This window comes from Delphinus delphis, chromosome 5, assembly GCF_949987515.2.
Source record: "Delphinus delphis chromosome 5, mDelDel1.2, whole genome shotgun sequence".
Taxonomy (NCBI): Eukaryota; Metazoa; Chordata; class Mammalia; order Artiodactyla; family Delphinidae; genus Delphinus; species Delphinus delphis.
Window position 1 is genome coordinate 14,295,505 of NC_082687.1, and position 23,522 is coordinate 14,319,026.

The 23,522-nt window shown below is 38.6% G+C and overlaps 1 protein-coding gene across 1 annotated transcript in view; it reads right to left on the bottom strand.

Moving 5' to 3' along the window:
• The window catches only part of UNC5C (unc-5 netrin receptor C), a 395,930-nt gene that overhangs the window by 122,197 nt on the left and 250,211 nt on the right, over nucleotides 1–23,522 (bottom strand). Inside the window, exon 3 of the mRNA XM_060011612.1 lies at nucleotides 9,401–9,544. Within this exon, the coding sequence (XP_059867595.1) occupies nucleotides 9,401–9,544 (144 nt within the window). The remainder of the gene's footprint in view (nucleotides 1–9,400; nucleotides 9,545–23,522) is intronic.

The window sequence follows — 23,522 nt, forward strand, 5'->3', positions numbered from 1 at the left end:
GAATTAGGCATACAGTAAGCATGCCATAAATGTTGGTTACTAGGACACAGGGTTTTTTAAAGACAAAAGAATGAAGATGAAAGATTTTTATTTTGTTCCTATTATTGTTTTGCAACCTCTTTTTACGTTTTAAAAAACTAATGTTTTTGACCAATCTTATGAATTTACCACAAACACTTTCATAATATCATAGTTATGGGCAGGGACAGAGGTTAGAATAATTTGAGCAAATCAGCAGAAAGATTATCTGGCAATGTCTTTAGTTTTGCCAAGGCATGGCTATCCCTTACTGCACCGGGTCATTTAAACAGAAATCCTGAGTAAGCAAAGTCCCCGCAAAGGGAAGTACAATTTCATCCATTCTTCTTTATTTCTTGGCTTTGGGGCATTTATAGGACAAATATATTGTATTCAGATAGTTTTGCTAAAGGGTTTTTTAAAAAATAAATATTTTACAGCTAGAACTCCAAAGACATCCATTACAGAGAAGAGGAAGAAAAAAAAAAAAAACCCATATAAGCTACTCTTCTATTCACACTGCATCTTTATTTTCAGAAAAAAATGATTATATGTCATCACAATATTTTTTAAGGTATGTCTTAGGGGTAAATAATAAGAAACATGCCAACTTTATGGATGAGAACCCGATATATCAAAAAGTTAAGGCTCTTTTCTCAGAGTACAGAAAGAGAACACAATGATTGCAGACAAGCTTTTTTGCAAAAAAGTAGTTTAGCCATAAACTTCCCATTTCATACAGCATAAAACATTACTTTAATGACATATTTTAGTCCAGTGGGTTCCCAGCCCTTCCTATAGCACATAGATGGATGATTTTTCCCAAACTATAACTTATGAGACAGTATTTTATCAATTAGATGTCTACCTCTCAGAACGAATATGAGCTATAAATGCCTATGGATTTGTGGGGCCTCCATGAATCTTGAGAACTTCTGTCTAAACACAAAAGCAAATAAGTTTGGAAAAATACGGACTGATGCCATCAAGTATGTGCTAGGTTTTTAATTTTGAAATAGGAACCACATGACGGACTAATTAACATAATGGTTGAGATTTATATGAAACAAGGAGACATTTATTGTTAAAAATTTTGTCTTATTATCTAAAAATGTCTAAATTGTGCAATTAATCTCATCTAATTCAAAAACTGGCTCCTGTAACTGACAGTGGGTTTACTGGGGACTTAAATGGTCATACAGGGGATCAAACCACAGCTCAGAAGTGCACGTTAGTAAACGGGCCATTTATTCTGGTGTGGTGGCAAGCTTGCTGAGCTCTACCAAGACATTGGTGTTAGGCTGCCAGATCCTCTCATGGTATAACCTAAGTCTTGCAGAACACCTGGTTAACGCAGAACACCTGCATTATTTGGTTAAACTGTACTTTTAATTTTGATTATGTCAAGTAGAGTAGGCAGGTAGGAAATGGAAAAGTAACATACAAGGCCACAAATAATGACCTCTGTATATATAAACTAACACAATAATCGACAAGATCACGTATATATTTAACTGGAGATACTACTACCCCTACTATAGAAATATTAGTTCATCCGTTCCTTTAAGATATTTATTGAGTTCCTACACAGTGTCAGGCATCACTGTAGGCATTCTGAATTCATGAGTGAACAAACCAAACAAAAATTTTTGCCCACGTGGATCTTACTTTCTAAGGGGCTGGCGGAAATAGACCACTAGTCATGAACATAATAAATAAGTATATAGTAGGTTCGAAGTTGATAAGTGCTATGGAGGAAATAAATAAGACAAAAGTGTAATGGGAATTTGAAGTGGGGGGAGCACAGGGGCAATCAGTTCAGTCTATCTGATGTCCTCAAATTCCTTGGGTGATAAAACATTTTTACTGAAACAACAAATCATTGGCATGAAATAGCAGCGCCACTTTGCCTTATCATATGCTTACAATTTAATTCAGTTTCATTCCATTGACTTACGTCTTCAGTTACTTAGCACCGGCCACATCCAAGGCACTGTTTTTAGGCACTGGGGATATAATGATGAAGAAAATAAAGAGCCTACTCTAGTGAAGCTTATATTCCAGTGGTGGAGCTAGTCAGCCTAAAAGATCATGAATAATGATGAAGAGAAATGCTCTCAAGAAAAATAAAGCAGGCTTGGGGTAAGAAGAGTGACAGAGTTGGCGACAGGGGGTGTTAGGTAAATTGGTCAGGGTTAATCCCTCTGAAGAGCTAACGTCTCAGCAGAAATCTGAATGAAATCTGAAGGAGGTGAGCCACGGGTAGAGTTGGGGAAGAATGTTCCAGGTGGGAGGGAAGAGTTAATGCAAATAGCCTGTATCTGGAATGAGTGTATTAAACATTCTAAAAACAAACTGGTATAGTTGGAGCAGACCAAGCAACAGGAGAGAGGCAGGAACCCAAGGCCTTCTTTCACTTCTGCATGGTAAATAATAGTGAGCCTATATCATTACACAGGTGGAAAATAAGATATTTTTGTGAACTGCCACCAGACACAAAATCATGGTCACCTCCTCTCTTATTTGTATCCAGTGTGTTGGTTAAAAGCATGGACTCCTTTGCTGGTCTGACCTACTTCTCCACATATGAGCTTTGAACTCAGGCAGCTTTTTAATCTCCCTTTGTCCTACATTTCCTCATTTGTAAAATGAGGATAATAACACCTGTCACACAGAATTGTTGCAAGTACCGAATGAGCTAATTCATGTAAGTGTTGGTCAAAGGGTATCAACTTTCAGATACAAGATGAATAAGTTCTGGGGATATTTTTTTGCAGCATGGTTATTCTAGTTAATCGTACTGTATTGCATAGTTAAAATTTGCTAAGAGAGTAGAGCCTAAGTGTTTTCACCACACACACACACACACATACACACACACACACACGGTAACTATGTGAGGTGAAAAAGTGATTGAAACAGTGTATCTATTATTATTATTCTCTAGCCCATCTGTCCAATATGAGCCACACGTGGCTATGGAGCAGTTGACATGTGGCTAGTCTCAACTGAGAAGTACTGTAGATCTCACCAGATCTCAAAGATTAATATGAAAAAAGAATATTACATTGGTTATTTTATTGAAATGATAGTTTAATTCTGCTTCTTTCTTTTTACTTTTTTTTTTTTTTTTTTTTTTTTTGCTGCGGTACGCAGGCCTCTCACTGCTGTGGCCTCTCCCGTTGCGGAGCACAGGCTCCGGACGCGCAGGCTCAGCAGCCATGGCTCACGGGCCCAGCCGCTCCGCGGCACGTGGGATCCTCCCGGACCGGGGCACGAACCCGTGTCCCCTGCAATCGGCAGGTGGACTCTCAATTACTGCGCCACCAGGGAAGCCCTCTTTTTACTTTTTTAAGAGTGGCTCCTAGAAAAGTTGAAATAACGTGTGGCTGGCATTGTATTTCCTGGTACACTGTTGTTCTGGACAGCATGCTAGACACTACAGACTCAAAGATGTAAACATGGCTTGGTCCAAACCTACACATGGCTCACAAGGTGGCTCCGATCTCAGGGAAAAGGATGAGTGAGCTATGAGAGGAGGGCAGAGAGGGCCACTCTGATCCTCCTTAATTCCTCCCAGAAACCATCCTATTCCAATCTGTAGTCAGTGGCCTTTGCACACATAAGAACGAGAAACTCCTCAGGAACTATCCTGACATTCCCAGGAAGATGGATTGTCCGTGCACATAAATCCATTGTAACTACTGAATTGAGGAGAAGGGTGACCGTATACAGGGCTCCTCTGGCCTCAGGCTTAGGGACAAAATTACAGTCTGATTATACTTGAATCGGCAGAGAACTTCAACCTCTAGGACTGACAGCCCACGCCTGGTACAGGAAGTGGTGAAAGAAGGAAAAACGTTTTAGTTTTTAAAGTTAACTTAGCATTGATAAGTTTCAAAATGCACAAATGAAGTTGTATGACTCATTATCTCTGTGGTTATGAACATTATTATCATACACTGCGCATTTGCTTTGTGTGTGGCACTATGCCATAGGCTTTACAAGTTTATTCTAGTTTAATCTTAAAATAACCCTATCATTTCATTTCATGGTTGATGGAACTAAGTCTCAGAGGGGTTAAGTCGCTTGATGAAGGTCACACTAGCAAGTGATGGAACCAGGGTGTGAATACATAAGTCAACCTGGCCCCAAATGTGTGCTCTAACTACTCCAGCCTGCTACTCTTTTCACATTATACCCACCATCCCCCGACAAAAGCAACCATGAACAACATCATCAACAATCACAACCAACAGCAGAAACAGCAGCCAAGACATTTCCTGAAGGAAGACAGTGTTTGCTGACATTTTGCCTGAATTACGTTTTCCTACCTTAACACTCAGAATTCTCCCTTTGGCCTATAACAAGGGACATTGGAAGAAACAACCCAATGAAACGGGCGGCTGCGTCACCATAAGGGTTCTACTTTGGACAGTCATTAGAGTGTCCACTTGAGTCCCCTCAGAAGGAACTCCTCTCTCTGCAGTGGAAGCTGCAGCACCCACTAAGGACACCTGACACCGCCCTCTGCTAGATGTGTTCGGTTCTAGAGCAGGCATATCCTGTTCTCAGCTCATACCTGGCCGAATCCTAACTTTTTCCCGTTTCCTGTTTTCCCTCTGCCCGGATTGTCTCACAAACTTATTTTTGTATTTTATGTAGTTTGAATGTATAAAATATAAGAAAAAATAAATGAGTGAACAGCTAATATTCATTTCTGCTTTATAAACTTCTGAAAATAGAGCTTTTTCATGAAAGAACTATGGGCCCCTCCACAGAACACATAATGAGTATAGATCGGATTAGGTGAGAGGTAATTGCACTTATTTAACTTTAGTGTCATGGTTACCTTTACCTGAGAAAAATTTAAACTTTAAGTGCAGTTGATGTGACAGCCATTGGTCAGATATTACTGGGCAAAGCACCACAGCTCACTTGAAACAGAGCAAAACAGAAAATCTGCAACCTTCCTGCAACGTTAGCAAGGACTCACTTGGTAGGGATCAGCCCTGACAGAGAGAATTTGAAATTTAACTTTTTTTCATCATGATGTAAATCTATGTGAGTAAATCTTTATATATTGGATGTTATTCCTTGGCCACACACATATGAGTTCAGTTACTTATGGAAGTACAAGCAAACTTCTCTTCAGTCTTAATACATGAAGACGAAAACGTGCTATGGGCAAATTAATGTCTTACTAGAAGAAAAGTTTGTCTTATTATTTGAAAATGTCAAACTACGTATAAAAACTGTGAAGTAAATAGCAGAGTTTATGTAATATGTTGCAAAGGAAGATGAGGTTCTTACATGTTTTTAATTTTTAATGTGGTGAATAGTGTTATATAAAGATAATATTATATATGCTATTTTATTAAATACTATATATTGTTTATGTATACATATATAAAATTGGCACCACACAAGAGTCATCATTTGTAACTATGAAGCCCTTAAACTTCAGCTTTTAGGCAAGCCAATTTAGTATAGAGTGTAGATTGGCAATTTTAAATATTCATTATACTTGATATTAATGACCACATAGTAATGCAAGATATCGTTTTATATCATTGTGCCTCTTTTGATTATAACTAGAAGCTAATTTTGAATTCATTTAATTATCTGACCAAAACAGTATGTTTTTTGTTTCTTTTTAAGATGTTTGAAAGTATGTTCAAGATACTTTCATAACATAAAACACAAAATAAAATTAATAACATAAAATCTTCAAGATTCGTGGTAGACAATTGTAGTGGATTACATACGTTTTCAGGACTGATCCCACCTGTTGGGAGTGTTGCAGGTGAAGGCTCCCAGCCTCTCCCTCCTGGACTTGCCCTCAGTTGAGAAGAGCTGACTTGACCTAGGTCATACAAGTTGGTGACGGTGAGGAGAAAAGGATGGGCCCACATCCATTGACTAGTCAATGTTGGGGAGAATGGTCTGCTCACCTCCTGTGCCTCAAGGTGGGACAACTCTGAAGGGCCGTCCTAGCTCCGGAGGTCCCTATGGGGTCATCTTTTGTTGTACCTGTACGGCAGTTCAATTTCTCCCTCTGCCCATTTCTATTCCTCCACAGATGTTTTTCCGGAGAGCCCTCGCTAATACATTGCCCGTGTGCATGTCTCCGTCTCAGAGTCTATTTCATGGAGAATCCACATAAGACAAAGAGAAAAATCCCTTTAGACATGCTCAGAGAGGAATGATTAATATAGAGCAAGTCTTTATAATGTTTTTTGTGGTTTTTTAAAATAAATTTATTTTATTTATTTATTTTTGGCTGCACTGGGTCTTCATTGCTGCTCGTGGGCTTTCTCTAGTTGCAGCAGCGCGGGCCACTCTTCGTTGTGGTGTGCGGGCCTCTCATTGCGGTGGCTTCCCTTGTTGCGGAGCAGGGGTTCTAGGCACACGGGCTTCCGTAGTTGTGGCACGTGGGCTCAGTAGTTGTGGCTCGCAGACTCCAGAGCGCAGGCTCAGCAGCTGTGGCACACGTACCCAGCTGCTCCGTGGCGTGTGGGATCTTCCCGGACCAGGGCTCGAACCTACGTCCCCTGCATTGGCAGGTGGGCTCTCAATCACTGAGCCACCAGGGAAGCCCTTTCTAATGGTTTTAATTCAACAAAATTTATTAAACATCTTTGATGTTCTAGGCATTGTGCTAAGCACTGAAGATATACAGTTAAGCAAACCTGAATTAAGCAAAACTGATCTCAGAGAACTCGCTGGCATGAAACACAGACATTACGACAAGTGAATATAATTCAAAGGAGACAAGCCTGTATTAAGAGGATGGATGAACTGCTCTGAAAGGTTTGAGAAAGGAACACCTATCATTCTGGAAACTGATGAGGCAGGAATGACTTCACTAAGGACAACTGAAAGAAATCCTTCAACAGGCTCAGGCCTTTCGAATCATTCTCTCCTTTCTTTCTCTCACATCCCACATCTAACCTCTCAAAAAAAGCTACTACCTCTGCCTTTAAATATATCTAGAATCCAGGTCTCACTGCTCCACAGCTTCTAATCTATGTATCCTAACATCTCCCACATCCACAGCCTCGTAACTGGTCACCCTGCTTCTACTCTTGCTTCTCATGGTCTATTCTCAACACAGCAGTAAGGTGTTCTGCTAAAATGGAAGTCGTGTCATGAATTCCTCTGCTGAAAACATTCCAAAGTTCTCATTTCATACTGTGGACCAAAGATGTTACACCCACAGGGCCTAGGCCATCTCCACATTGCCCTCCTGTCCATACCTTTCTCAGCTCACCCAGGGGTCTACTTTTGCTCACTCTCTTCCAGCCACTCTGGCTAATTCGATCTTCTTGGTACCCGCCAGCACATTCCTGCCTCAGGGCATCTGTACTTACGCCACTTGCTGTCCCCTCTGCCTGACTTCCTCTCTCCCTTCTTTCAGGTTTCTTCAACTGTCAACTTCTTCTGGATGCCTTCCCTGACCACCCTCCCCAGCACAACATACCCCCTTTTCCGACTTATCTTTCTTCATAGCACTTAACATCTGCTCTGTCTCTGATTATTTATTTCATATAGAGTGTGCCCTTGCTCACCAGACATAAGCCTCCTGAGGGCAGGGACCGTTATATGTTTTGATTCTGGCTCCATACCCAATACCTACAATTGTCCCAAGAACAGAGTAAATGCTTACTAAATATTCATTGAATAAATAAGTTTTTACAAATAATGAAAGGAAGTAAGAGAAAGGTGAAACCTTTCAGTATGAACAATAGCTGGAAAGTATAGAAATGGAAGTATTTCTAATCTAGTGTGACTCGATTGGAGACATTCTTTGTGGTCAGAGCTGGAAATTTAGGTTACCTTATATAAACAATGAAATATGGTTGTTATGGGCTGAAATGTGTACTCCCCGCCAAAATTCACATGTTGAAATCCTAGCCCTTAGTACCTCAGAATGCGACTTTATTTGGAGATATGGCCTTTAAAGAGGTGATTAAGTTAAAATGAGGCCATTAAGGCCATACTGGTAGCCTTAAACAGTATGACTGGCATCCTTATGAGAAGAGAGATTTGGATGTGGACAGTTACAGAAGGAAGACAGTATGAAGACATGGAGAAGACGACCATGTACAGACCAAGGAGAGAGGCCTCAGAAGAAGCCAATACTTCCAGCACCTTGATCTTGGACTTCTAGTTTCCAGAACTGTGAGAAAATAAATTTCTGTTGTTTAAGCCACCAGTCCGTGGAATTTTGTTATGGCAGCCCTAGCAAACTAATACAGTGATATATACCATTGTTAGAAATTTTGACTTTATCTCACAAGCCACTATAAAAATTTAGCAGAGATGGAGGTGAGCTGAGATGAGACCTGAGTTTTAGGAATCTTCTGAAATCTTGCATTTGTGGTAATATGGAGGAAGGATTAGAAAAGGCAAAAGACTCAAGTCATGGAGACTAACCGGGAAGTGTTTGCAACGGTTGGGATCTAGATCAAGCAGAAGGGAAGGAAGAGGCGAGAACAGAATTGGGGGAAGCATCAGAGCCAAAATTGTTGGGACTTAGTGACATATTACAGGTAAGTGACATTGACATCAATGCAAATTGAAATTTAGTAAAATACAAACATGCAAAGGAATTCAGGTAATAAAATTTACATGGGTTTCAGTGGTCTCATACTTGAGAAAATTTCTCAGTATGGAACCTAAAGACAGATTAAAGCAGCATTCATGCCGCTCAAGGTGTGAATAGTACTTGTTGAGAAAAGGGTCTGCAGAAAGAGCTGCAGACTACATCTCCTCCTTGGGGATAATATGCACGTTAGCATATTAAGGAATCTGGAAAGTTTTGCAATGAAGAAACCTCTTTAACTTTGTCCAAAAAAAAGGTATTCCCCACGTTTATTGATTATGGAACACTCTTTTTGTGTGTGAGGCACCTCTTAACCTCTCCTTCAACACAAATACTCTAGAAATTAGCACAGTTTGGAAAACAGTGGTGTATTCTGATGCACTAGAACAGTTCTAAAATAAACAGAGAAACTGTCTGGGTGATTTCTATTTCTAAGAGCAAAACTAGTCAACACTGTCCTAACAGATTGGCAGAATAAACTCATTAAAGGAATAGAGTTGGTTTTCCCATAGCCTAATTACTACCAGATTAAAAAAGAAAATTCAATCTTTTGAAAGTAGCACGAATTCTTTCACACCCATAAAGGAAAATTACTCAGTGCTTGAAACAAAATAAAATGGTATTCTGGTGACTTAAAGGGAAAGTGTAGCTCAAATTCAGAAATCTGGGAGCAATTTTTAACCAGGGTTCTTTGACACTAGAGCACTTATGGTCTAAATTTTCCCATTTTCCATCAGTTTCTGGAATCCACGGTGCCCCTGCACTGTGACTCACATGCAATGCGCACGTAGGCCTTCCGGCTCTTGGTGGTACCCGCCGAGCTCCAGGCTACACACTGGCACCAGTAATCTTCAGGCCCGAAGAGTTCTTCCACTTGCTGGCGTGAAATCTCAATGCTTACTTCCCGGACAATGAGACCTGCCAAGGTGAAGGAAGATTTAAGTCAGGGGAAGACTTGTATTAACAAAACACCATACATATATTTTTCCTCCAGTGATCCTTCTTGATGCCATAGACCAACGTCCTAGATATTGCCTCTTATCTCCTCTGATTTTCCTCTGGATCCAGTTACTTGTCCACACTTTTTTCATTCTCTTATTTGCTATTTCAAATCTCTGGATTCACCAGATAATGAAAGTGGACTTGGTCTATCACGCCACAGAATTACACCTTTCCCATTATAGCATAACATTCACCCTCCACCAAGGTATCTTCCTCTGTGTATTGAAACAGTAACTTGAATTTAACATCTTCTAAGGATTCTATCTTAATTATACAGGTTGTGGGTAAGATACCCATATGCTGTACATAGCTTTACAATAACTAAGTCTACCTAATTCTTTACATGAAATGAGAGAGAATGACCAAAAAACTATAATCATAAGTATATAAATCGTCAATATATATATTTATATGCACAAATATGTGTATCAGTTTTTATTATATGACCTAGTCCTTTATACATATGTGGTGATTTTTTAAAACTAAGTCATTTTAAACAGCTTTGTTTATTATTATTATTTTTTTTTTGCGGTACGCGGTACGCGGGCCTCTCTCACTGTTGTGGCCTCTCCCGCTACGGAGCACAGGCTCTGGACGCGCAGGCTCAGCAGCCATGGCTCATGGGCCCAGCCGCTCTGTGGCATGTGGGATCTTCCTGGACCGGGGCACGAACCCGTGTCCCCTGCATCGGCAGGCGGACTCTCAACCACTGAGCCACCAGGGAAGCCCAGCTTTGTTTATTATTAAGGTACATTGTTTTTCTTAAAAGAAATACTAGCCTTAGTTAACAAACCTCTGCTGTTCTATCCAAAGAATGTATGACTTTAAGGTTTTCATGAGTAATATTTTGAAAGCCCAAGTGTTTCTCTATACTAACAATGTAACCAAAATCCTGTTAAAAATAAAGTGGCTTCTAGTTAAAATGCTCAAATAATTGGAATTTATTTCACAGTATTATGTAATCCTAAAATAACAAAAATTGAACTAAGAATCTGGGATTATCATTTTAGGGGTATTCATCCTGCAGTATGCCTCTTTGCACGAGCAAGAAGGATTATCTGAACAATATATGTGGGCAACTGCCAGTTCTCTTGCACATACTTCCAGCATGGAGTGTCTACTGAGAGAACTGGCAGGGGCACCATTTAGGGAGTAGGAGAATTTGCTCTGGGTCAAGCATGAGCACAGTAAGAAAAGTTAAATGTATTACTCTGTACTGTTTATTCATTCATTCATTCACCAAATATCTACTGAGCATCACTTATGTAGAACATATTGCACTAGGTACTTGTGAAACCCTGATGAGTAAAATAGTCATTGCCCTCAATGAACTTTTATTTTGGGGAGGAGGATACATAAAAGGCTCCAACATGATTTAGGTTGATTAAATCCTATGGGAAGATGGACAGGGCACATGGGAAGAAGTAGGAAAGGGAAGGATGAGACTGAGAACCCAGGAGAAGACAACTGAGCACTGGACACAGAGAATACTAGCATGAGATGAAACTAGAGACAAGAAAGGGACCACTTTATATACATTCTTGTAAACCCGCAGTTCTCCAAGTATGGCCCACAAAACAGCTTTATCAACATCACTTGGGAACTTGTTGAAAATGCAAATTCCTGGGCCCCACTCCAGACTCAGTGAACAAGAAAAATTGAGAGTTCGGCCCAGCAATATCTTAACAAGCCCTCCAAGAATTCTGATGCATGCTACAGTTTGAGAACCACTGTTGTACACCATATTTAGGATCTGGGATTTCTTTCTGAGAACCAAGTGTTTTAAGCAAGAAGATGACATAATCAGATGAGAATTTAAAAATATACATATATAAATATATATACGATATATATGGTATAATGATATGTACAAGATATAAAGTTTAACTAGTTCCTAAAAGTTATGATATTTTAAAATGTTTGATCATGACTTCTTGGCATAAGTAACATGAAAGAAGTGTCATCTGGAGAGCCTAAAAAGGGGTATTCCAGTACTTACCCTAAAATCTAGGACATGTTCATACGGGTAAAAGCACTCAGGGAAATTAGCAACCACCCAACGATAGTAGGTGCCGACCCACTGGAGGATAAACAATTCTTCCTGTCACAAGCTGCTGGGAGTTGAGTCACAGAAACAACTAAGTCCTTAGGTCCGCTTGTGAGTCCCTGAACTGGAATGAAGCCCAGGAAAGTGGGTTTGAGAAGCCCAAGGCATGGCAAAATCCTGATGGGGCGACTCTATTTACAAAAGTTTATTAAGTATTATTTTAACATTTTGGAAATTAGTAACGTTTTTATGTTTATAGAGTGATCAGTTTAAAAAGAATTTTCAAGTAACTGGCATATCCCAATCCCCCACCCTTCTATGAAAAGATTACTCTATTATTTTAGCCAATAAAACAAGTCTCCACAGTAAAAAACCAACTTATTAACAAATAACACTAATTTCCTTCCTTTTTCCTGGTCCTTGCTTGGGCCTTTCATTTTCCTGTCTCATTGTAATTGTTCTCATTTTTCTGATATCTAGAAATCTGTGCAAAGATGGGGCAGAGCCTTCCCTCCTCTCCTGCCTCCTTTCTTTTTACTCCACTCTCTGGTGTTTAATACTTTTGTCTGTTTTACTTGTTTATACCTTCTCTGTTCATGCAGAAAGTCAGTTACTGGAAACGAAACTCTTCCTCTAAAGGTTGCTGCAGTCACCAAAGGGCGGATAAACCTGCAGTATTTCCTTAGAACTATAATGGTTCTTTCCAAAATGTAGAGCAGCAACAAACGGGCTCAGGATAGTAAAACTGCATAGAAATATTTTGTGTCCCAAGATGATAACTTCAGGTTTCATTCCCCGCCCGCCCCCACACCGCCCCACCCCCTTTTACTTAAAGCAATTACAGGAAACCTAATTAAATGCTAGGAGAACTTCATGAGGGCCACTGTATCCTTTTGCCCTAAGAGGCTCATGGATGTTTCCACTGAGCACACATCTAAATCCTTTTAAGAAGTCACAGACCCGCCTGCTACAGGGATTATTCATAATATGAATGTTCTGAATTGTGTGGCCCAGGCTCCCCATGGGCACAGGAGTCAAGCACACACCGATTTTTGTCTTCAGCTTCACAGATGCCCCATCCAGGAGGAGATGGATTAATTACAGCTCTGTACACTGGACCTGCCACATGCCCAAAGTTTACACTCCAACGTGTGGTCAACAACACCAGAACAAGAAAAAACTGGAGCATGAAGTTATCTAAACACTTACATTTTAGAATTCTCTAGACTTAGCTGCATTTTTCAGACTCTGAGTTACTCGGTCACATATCATCTTTTCATTACCATAGGTAAGTTCGTTACCTATGACATTTTGTTCATCAAACCAGAGGCTAGTGGTTTGGCTAAAAGTAGGTAATATCCTTTTTCTTTGAAAGTGCAATTTCCAATCTGCTTGAAGTCTTGAGATGGAAAAAGCAACCTGCCTTGAAATTTGAAATGCCATCAGCATTACTTCCAAGCAGGTTGCTTTGAAGAGCATTTGGGAACTTGAAATTGGTTTCAGGTTATTTAAGGGTGGGGGGAAATGCTTCGGTCTACAGGATTTACTCAAATACAAATGTGTATTTTCCATCCTGTCTGACAACGTCAAAGATTTCCCATCACTGTTCTTCCTTTAATAGCGGCATCTCAAGGATGCATGCTGTTTGAAGTTTGCAGTGATTTGCTTTTATAATAGGAATCGTTGTGGTTTGGGAGACAGAGTGCAGCAAAGTAATTAGCATACTTTACCAAGAAGTTTCATAATGAGCACGAACTTGTTAATAGGGAGTTTCACATGATTTTAGAAATTCAGATGCAAATGCCACCTTCTGATTGGATCTTTGTGAGGCTATACATAAATTTAGCAATAAAATCTGGTAATTGGCATTTATTCCTTATCTTTAGCATAAATTTAACTTCATAAGTCAAGCACCACAAATAATGTTTTTCTAGAGATTATTATAATGTGATCAAAAATCCATGATTAATCTTGTTGCATAATTATTTAAAACAATATCCAAATTCCCCCAGAAATGTAATCTGCAGTGCTGTCAACAAATATTAAAAGTCCACTAATGTCAAAAATTATGTTGTTCCAGAAATGTAAAGATGTATAAAATATCACATCCAGCCTTGTGCTATTCATTTATCATGTTTATTAGGTGATACTCAAAAATCATGCATTATCTTAAATATTTTTTAAATATGCTCATCAAATCTGCATCTTCTAATACCCCATGTATGTTTCACTAAAAAGCATCCTCACCTCATGTTAGACTTAAGTATTATGTGCACCTGAGTTGCATTTCTCATTCCTCCCAATTACTTTATCTTTCATACGCAAAGGGAAGTTTTGAGACACCATGTTGTGCAGACCTGGCAATTCTATTTCTTCCAGCACTCTCTCTATCGGGAGAAGAGCTGCAGAGGTGACTCTACCAAATCTCATTACAGTATACTCAAAGTTAGTACATAGATTGGTGGGAAATGCACAAAGCTGCAGGGAAGGATGTTCTGGAATATATTACATTTTATTGAATTAGTGTGGTCTCTTTTTCATGCTTTTTTCCAGAGCTTGACCCTATTAGTTTTCACTAATATCTAAAATATGAAACATATCAGTTCAAGATGTCTTAATATAAATTTAACCACACAAAATGCTATCATTGTTTAAAAGGATGTCATACCATAAATAAACTGATAGTTATTTTAGCAACTTATAACTCTTACTAAGATAATCAAAATATGAAAACTCAAAAGGTAGAACTTTATAATTAAGACATTGTTTTATGCCACATGAAGTCATTTGACAATCTTTAAAGTACATCAGGAAAAGAAGACACTGTAAACGCATAATTTACCAACTTCTCTCTGAAATGTTTTCCTTGAATTTTTAATATAATATTTAATATATAAACGGTCCATCTAATTAACTAAAGTTATTTTGTGTAATTGGAAATTGCAACTTACCAGTGTATTTGATTTACTATGAGTATAATTCTGTTAAAGTTATGTTTACTATCTTTGTGATCAAGATGAATTTACCTAAAAGTCAAGGAATAACATGGCTGGGACTGAGTGGTTCAAGAGATTTGCTTGGAAGCATTTCATTCCTAGGCCATTGACTTGATTACCTTTTATGTGATAGTTTCTAGTCACTTGGTTCTGGTTTGGCATTCTGTGTCCAATGCGGATTTGTGTTTTGTTTTATTTTTGTTTTGTCTAGAGCTGAGAAAAAATTATTCATTGGATTATGTATCTGGAGTGGGAAGACATCTAGTGCTTCTAGAAAGCTATATGACAACCATAGATAAATGCAGTCTTCCCCCCGAAACTTGAAAATTTAATTGCAAGATTATATTAAAATAGAATGACAAATGATACTTACCCTGACAATGCTAACACTGTTTTTCCCTTTTCTTTTTAGGAGTGTCAGGTTTTAGATGTTACAGGAGAACCAGTGCTCCTACTTTTTATTTATTTATTTTTTTTCCTTTTGTGGTACGCAGGCCTCTCACTGTTGTGGCCTCTCCCGTTGCGGAGCACAGGCTCCGGACACGCAGGCTCAGCGGCCATGGCTCACGGGCCAGCCGCTCCGCGGCATGTGGGATCTTCCCAGACCGGGGCACGAACCCGTGTCCCCTGCATCGGCAGGCGGACTCTCATCCACTGCGCCATCAGGGAAGCCCCCTACTTCTGATTTGACTTTCTAACCCCATCAAACCTAGGGCTGTAAGTATGAAGGATAATTGGAGTGGTGGGTATACGAAGTATTTTCTCTTACTTACAGAGTTGTATGAATGAGTTGACAGAAATTAATCTTACCAGCTTTGGTCCATCATGTAATTCCAATTCTTGACTTTGGTGATGAAAAACCTATTGAATCTCTGTTCCAAGAAGCTTTTCTGAGACCAAAATGGGAACTAAAATGCTTTCTGTAATTAATCTCTTCTCATATGTCAATGTTCTTTAGAATATAAAGAAGCTATTCTGTGAAAATATGATGATGGTAATGTGTTCAGTTTGGAAGGACACAAAGCACATTCCACTGAGAAAGCAAACATATTACTCATCTAAATAGTTTTCCTAAAACATCAAACATTATATATATTTGAATGCATATTCCAACATTTTTCTTTAAAAGTATAATTCTTAATCATTATTTAAATCTAACTACATGCATTCCTTTCTGTTCCTATTTCATGTAATTTGTCAGTAATTTCAATAGAAGTAATTTTAACAAAATTTTAAAAAAAGATTCCTGTCAATAAGGGTGGGGAATAATAACACGTTATTGTAGATTAGTGAACTGTGGACTTATGAATTATAGACCTTACTATTACTTTTGTCCAGTCATTCATTCAATAGGTATTTGTTGAGACTCTACTATGTGCCACGCACTCTTCTACGTGCTGAGGATACAGTGGTAAAGAAGATAGATAAGGATTCTATCCTCCTATGGGTTACATTCTATTGTGGCGCTTGCTCTTGAGCAACTGTTTCAGGCATAGTAGTTTCCAAGGTGGGCATAGAGATGAAATGCTTATGGATACCTTTTTCAGAAGTTTACTGTCTGATACTAGAGATAAAAATAGTAGCTTACTGAGTAAAGGGGCTCTGTCATATGCACTGTATATCCATCAGTATAGTAATTGGCACAAATATTTGTCTAGTTAATGTAAGTTAAATGAATGAATGATTTGTTTGTTATAGCTATAATACAAAGTAGTGTTAAATCCAAGCTACAGGTAAATTTAATTGTAACTCAGAACAGTAAAGGTAACTAGTATTTATTGAACATCTACCATGGGTCTCAGTTAATCTGCATAATAATCCTTGGGATTGATATTGTTACACCTCTAATACAGGTAAGGCGTGGAGGTCAGAATTTAAACAATTGTTCACACAGCTAATAACTACTGAAATCAGGATTTAGATCCACATTTGTCTGAATCCAGTGTTCCTATTCCTTTCACTATACCAATATTCCTTAAACTGTGTCTTAAAAAAGTGGGTTTTGCTCAAATAAGTTTGGGGATTTCTGCTTAATACAACTTTCTCTTAGAAACTCAGAGTGCCCATTAGTATACTGAAGACATTGGTCAGAAGTTCTGACATAAAGAAGTAGGTTTAATTCGGACTGCCACCATTCCCCCCAAATTTATTAAACCATAGAACCCTACAGTCAACATAAACACAGAACCCATTTCATCATGGCTTTCAATGAGGTTTTGTTTAGCATTCACCAGATGTTGATCTATTGAATAAAAGTAATCCATTGTTTGGAAAATTCTGAAAACCCCATAAAGAAAGCTATAGTGAAATTGCTTTAGAAGGAGAGATCACGGGAAACCTGGGGAATGGAATATTTGAGTTTTAAGCTGAAGCATGGTTTGGGTTTAAAAATTTAAAGAGGAATCAAAGACACTTGAGGAGAAGAGAACAGCAAGAAGCCAAAGGGCAGAGATGAAAAAGCATGGTGACCACTGTGCAGAGTAGTTTACATGAATTAAGTAAAGAAATAAGACCATGGAATTAGAAGAGAGATTCCTGGAGAGCCTTGCATGCAAGTTACAGAAGACTGTATTGTGGAGAAGGGAGCCTGTGAAAATTGTACAGTGGTGAAATGCCATTTTTTAAAATGACATATCCTTTAGGAAGATTAATATGACTTTACTAGTAAGCAAAACTAATCTGATTTACTTAAATTGAATTTTACCAATTTTAATTTTAATTATCATTATAAATTTCTTTTCAGATCAATGATCTTACAACAAGTCATTAATCATAAGTGTTAAGAGCAATATTCTTGGTGACCCTCTGAAAAGAGTCTGATGATAAAAATCAGGTACATATATTCAGAATACTAATTACTCATACTGTCAGGCTTTTAGTTTTTTCTTATCCCAAATGATTTAGAAACAAGCATTAAGAGCCATCACCTCTGGAGTGACTGCCACTTACAACAGTTCATATGTAGGAGATTGGGGACAGCTACTGGTTTACCTTAAAAGCAATACATTTCATATTCCTTAAAAAAATTTTTAAGTCAAACTATAAATGCTCATTAAAAAAAAAATTCAAATCATCCAGACAATTATTATGACAACTGAGGGACTAGACAAATACTTGTCTAATACACAGCAACCCAGTGATTTATTTAGATAAGAGAATAAATTCCTGCTTTGTATATACTATCTGACTTCTGGAAAGTCTTAAATCCATCAAGCCCTGGTTTCCCAACTTGTAAAATAAAGTTAAGAATTTGTTCGTTCCATTGGTTTGTGAGGAAAGAAATGGAATAACACCTACAAAAGATCTTGAAATCTATAAAATTCCTTTTAAATATCCTATAAAATAGTAATTGAGAATAAAACTATATTCTGTTAACAAAATTACCATTGGAGGTACTAACATAGTTTTAAGGGAGGGGAAGGGGGGAAGAACACCCTGACTGGAAATTGTATTAGTCACATACCCAGATGAGAAAGACATGGCTGGTTTGGGAAATTTTCAACAGAGTTGGGAGAGTTCAGTCTGGGTGGGGATGTGAACTGTCCAGGGCAATGCAGATGTGGCTATGATATTTAGAAATGAAATCTGAACAGCAGGAATAAGTTCTAGTGATTTGCCTTTAAGTTTCCTGTCCTTCAGCCAAATCACCCAGGACTTTACTCACCCCCTAGGTCCCTACTATATTAAAGCACAGATAGAGTAAAGCTACCCTGACGGGATGAGTGAAGAGTCTGCTGATTTCAGTAACGAAGAAGCTTGCACAGCTCACCCATTAGGAGTTTCTTACATCCCTATCCCAGTTCCCAGGTGAGGCAGGGACACAAAGCAACTGAATAGAAATAACTAACTAGGGTAGGTCTGACTAATTTGGGGCAGAATAAGCAAATTTCCATCGTTTAGAGAAGATTTAAAATTGATAAACACAATCACGTTTTCTAGAGTCTTTCTTCACTTTCCAACTAGGATGCGAGTTCCATCAGGGTAGAAATTTTTGTGTGTTACCTGATGTTGCTGTGGCCTAGAATAATACCTGGTACATATTGTAGGCATACAATAAATATTTGTTGAATTAATGAAAGAATATTTCCCCCAGGACACTATGATATACTTATTTAAAAGATATGTGATTGTTCCCTTAGACTTTAGAGGAAAGGAACTTCCAGTCATGATGGCAGTTGTACCTCCTATCCTAGCCAGAAAGACATAATCAAACACAGCTCTGATTTAAATTTTGAACATGTTTGCTATTCGCACTAAGAACAGGGAACAAAAAGTGGAGTTATTGTAATGCTTTTTAGAGCCTCCAAAATTGTTGGGCCTCCAGTAATAGCTGAGTGAAAACAGATCAAGTATCAGTGAGAAGATCCTTTTTTCTTATCCTTTTAAAAAAGAATTCCAGTATGCGAGAATGACTCAATTTACAAGAAGGAAAAAATTTAACTTGTGAAATTCTAAGTAGAGATGAAAAATATGAGCAGTTCCTATTTTCAAGCCAGGAGTATGTACTGAACTCCTGCTGAAACAATTTTCAATTTGAACTTTATAGAGACTGAGAAATAACTATTTGTTCTGATATTTCCAAAATATTTTTATATATTCTGAGATCCCTGCCTCAAATTTTTCTTTTATTATTCCAAAGGGAAAGATGATTTAATAAAATAATGCAAATGAGTATAATGCACTTAAACTGTTTTTCCTTTTTTTAAATGCAGAGAATGTCTCTTTGACCTTCTGCTGATTCTAAGTTACATATACTTAGTTTTTGATAAACACAAGCTTTAGGTAGAATTCCAGAAGACAATACTGCTACATTATTTGCCAGTAAAACCTTATGTTTAATTCATCCTTGGCAATTAACTTAATTGAGAGTATGATCTTTGGAGAAGGACTTGGTTCAAATTCTAGTTCCTCAAATGACTAGATGTATGACCTTGGGAAAATTCCTCTACCTCACTAAATAGCACTTTCCTCAACAAGAAAATAGGATTTAAAATTCCTAACTCAATGGGTTATTTTAAGGATTAAATGAGGTGATACATGTAAAACTCTTAGCAGAGTAAGCCCTTAATATGATACTAACTAGCCTAACTAATGTGATTTCAGAAGCTAAAATAGTTTATGCCATGCTGTGTACTACACAATGCCCTTCATTTCAGAGCTTTACAAAATTAAAGTCTATGTTTCCATCACAGAAGTCTTCAGGGCAGCTATTTTCAGGCTACATCCTTCTTCAACCTACATCTTCTCAACCATGGCTACCAGGGTCTCCAAACAAGGAGAAGAGAGCACAGAGAGCTCACACCTGCTCTTAAAAGGCTTGGTTGTCTCTGAAGTTCAACATAGCTCACTCACAGCCCATGGGCTAGAAGAAATCACTTGGCCAAGCTGCACAGCAAGGAAGTGGGACTTGTCATATTCCTGTGTGCCCAGGAAGGAGAGAATATGACATAAATATTAAATGGCCTTCTACAATATAATTCAGTTTTCAAATATCTGAATGTGTGATTTTAACATTATGCCCCAAATGCTATAAAACAGTATAATTGGCTTATTATGTAAGAAAAATATTTTCAAATAGTGTACTTGCAGTTTTTCAAAATACTATTTCTAAAATAAATGTTGAAGAAATTGATGTGAAAATCTAGGTTATAATGTTTAGTTACTATTATAATTTTCTTTACAGTCCAACATCTTATTTTGATGTTTTCACAAGAGATAAGAAAACTAAAACTTGAAATAATGTACGAGTGATGCCTGATTCTGAATGTCGTGTGTAACCTGTAATGTCTTCACGTCCATTCTGCACCAGCACCACAAAGAAAAATTAAGAAGGAAAAATGATTGTTTCCCACCACGAGCTCCGATTTCCTGAGATATTTATGTAACTGTATAATACTGCCAACTGAACCAACAGCTTCAATCATGTGTCTGTTCTTATCTCCAGGTAAAGTTTTGTTCTTTTCCTTTCTTTTATAAATGTATTCCCTTCAAAGGATACATACCCTAGTGGATAGACAATCTCTATGGGAGAACGGGAAAGCTAGCTATTTAATATGTGCAGTTCAGTGTCATAAGGTGTGGAACCACAATAATTAATATTTTGTGATGATACACTAATAAAGATGACATTTGCATGATTAGCTGGGTTTTCAGAAAAAAATAGTAAAATGAAATCAATGGATAGGACTGTTCAGTCTGAGGGATAGATACAACATGCTGACAAACAAAACTGGGCTTCAGCATACAGTGGGTATGTTATACAGGCAGTACACATATGCACCAAATAATACTATGTGTATTTACATGCATATCATTCATCTAGTATTTTCTTTTCACTTCCAAGTTGGAATGCATTTACTTCTTACCCTACAAGTCCATTTAGTCACATTTCTGTCAGATCCCACTTGCATACGCAGTGTTGAATAAATCAGTGGTTAATAAATATCCTTGGAGGACTCCCCTGGTGGGGCAGTGGACACTGCAGGGGACACGGGTTCGAGCCCTGGTCCAGGAAGATCTCACATGCCGGGGAGCAACTAAAGCCCGTGCGCCACAACTACTGAGCCTGCGTTCTAGAGCCCATGAGCCACAACTACGGAAGCCCGCAGGCCTAGAGCCCGTGCTCCGCAACAAGAGAAGCCACCGCAGTGAGAAGCCCGCGCACCGCAACGAAGACCAAACGCAGCCAGAAATATAATTAATTAATTAATTAAAATAAATAAATAAATGTCCTTGGAAATATGTTTAGAGATAAATAGTGAACTGCTGTATCTCATCTTAAATGTATATTTTTACTATCAGAATCTTAAAAGAAAGATAGCCTGAGTTATTACATACATACATGGAAAAAGAGAAATAATTACAGACCAATCATGTAAAAGGAGCCTGGTTTATTACTCTTGAATGGATATACTATAGACAAAAATGTAAAATGTTCTCATAACTGTTCACAAAATTTTGCTGCAAAGGAAATACTGAATGAGGATGGAGAGTCAACCTTCCCATCATAAAGCTTTTGTCACGACTCCACGGGCTTAGGGCCCCAGCCCAGCCCCACAGCAGACAGAGCTGCAGGACACTCAGAATTCCAGCCCTCCTGGGCCCGCTCTCCCACAGGTACTGCTCTAGCTGACCACACGCTCGCTTCTAATTTGCAGTGAGGTAGTCTGACAAGCAGGCTGGGAGGATAGCAGAGATGGAAACACAGGTCGTACAGATAAAATGATGTTCACCTTAAAAAACACAAATAAGACTTTTAGGTAATAATGTACAGGGATGTATCTATTGAAAAATGAGAACACAACCACCTCTTTCTCATTAATAATTTTCTCTATCCTCTTCTGATTCTACCCCACCCTCTCTCCATAATCCAGTATCGGTACACTTCCTACATCTATATTTAAATAATATAGATTTATGTCCCCTGCACATATCTCATATATTCCACCCACCCCCCCAAAGCTGGTCTCAGGTTTGTTTTAAAAACATATCATGTGGGTGATCCCTTAGCAATCCTTTGAAGTTCCATCCCCGTTAAAAGTGAAGAGGGCTCCGGTGTCCTAAGAAGAGAAATGATGACACCGCATGGCTATTATTTCATACGCTTCTGACTGTGAAATAAATGTTTAAAAAAATGAGAACACATAAGCCGAAGTCAGGCAAAATTACAGTTGAGAAGGTAAAAAGAAACACCTAAAATCTTGCCAAAGGTTCATGGTTTACGTAAAGCTGCAGTTGGGACTTCACAAAGGAAATCTCTACACTTTTTATTTCTGGTTCAGAGGATTTACATGCTCTTTCTAATGATCTGGGCCTTCAGCACTGGGTAATGTCTCCCAGTCCCCAGCTTAGCACTCATGCAAAATTGAAGCACTTTGGAGGCAGTTTAGTAGCTGCAGATGAATCTCAATGTGCAGGAAAAGGCATAATGGTTGTTTAGCACTTACTAGGAGAAGCTGAGGAAATCAGGGGGAAAAATCTATTGAACTTAAGCCATCTGGGAAGCCAACTGAGAGCGACTGCATTAACAATGTGTTTACATTCCTATTGTGTTGCTAGGTCAAGCGAAAGTGTGTGTGTGTGTGTGTGCGTGCATGTGCGTGCGTGTGTGTGTGTGTGTGTGTGTGTGGAAGAAATTATCACGTGCAACTCTTTAGGTTGTATTGGCTATTTCGATTTGGTTTTGGCGACTCCGTGGGGCAAGAGTTTTCATGAGAAACGTAGCTGTGAGAATTTTTAGGTTTCCATGAGACAGGACAACTGTTAGAGCACAGAGGCTGGCAAGGACGCCGTGGCATGAGAAAAGTGAGCGACACAAGAGCCTGTCTGTGCAGCTCTTTCCCTGCATCTGGCCCACAGGACAATGCAACAGATTGGGAGAGGCTTCAGAAAGCTGGTAAATGCTTTCATTGCCTGCTACATGTATAGTTAACTTAGCAATACTGACTAAACGAGGGGAAATAGCCAGGTAAGTGCCTTCTCTCTCAGCCCCCAGCAGCCCTGCTCATGCCTCCACTATCGTGGCCTTTTCTGGTCCTGGTATTTAATAGACTACTACTATTTTTTAGAGCAGTTTTAGGTTCCCAGCAAAATTGAGAGACAGGTACAGAAATTTCCCATATACCTACTGCTCCCACACATGCATAGCCTCCCCTATTGTCAACATCTCCCACCAGAGTGGTACATTTTTTTTACAATTGATGGGCCTACATTGACGCATCATCACCCAAAGTCCATAGTTCACATTAAGGTTCACTCTGGGTATTGTACGTTCTATGGATTTGGACATATGTAATGACACGTACCCACCATTAAAGTATGATACAGAGTGGTTTCACTGCCCTAAAAATCC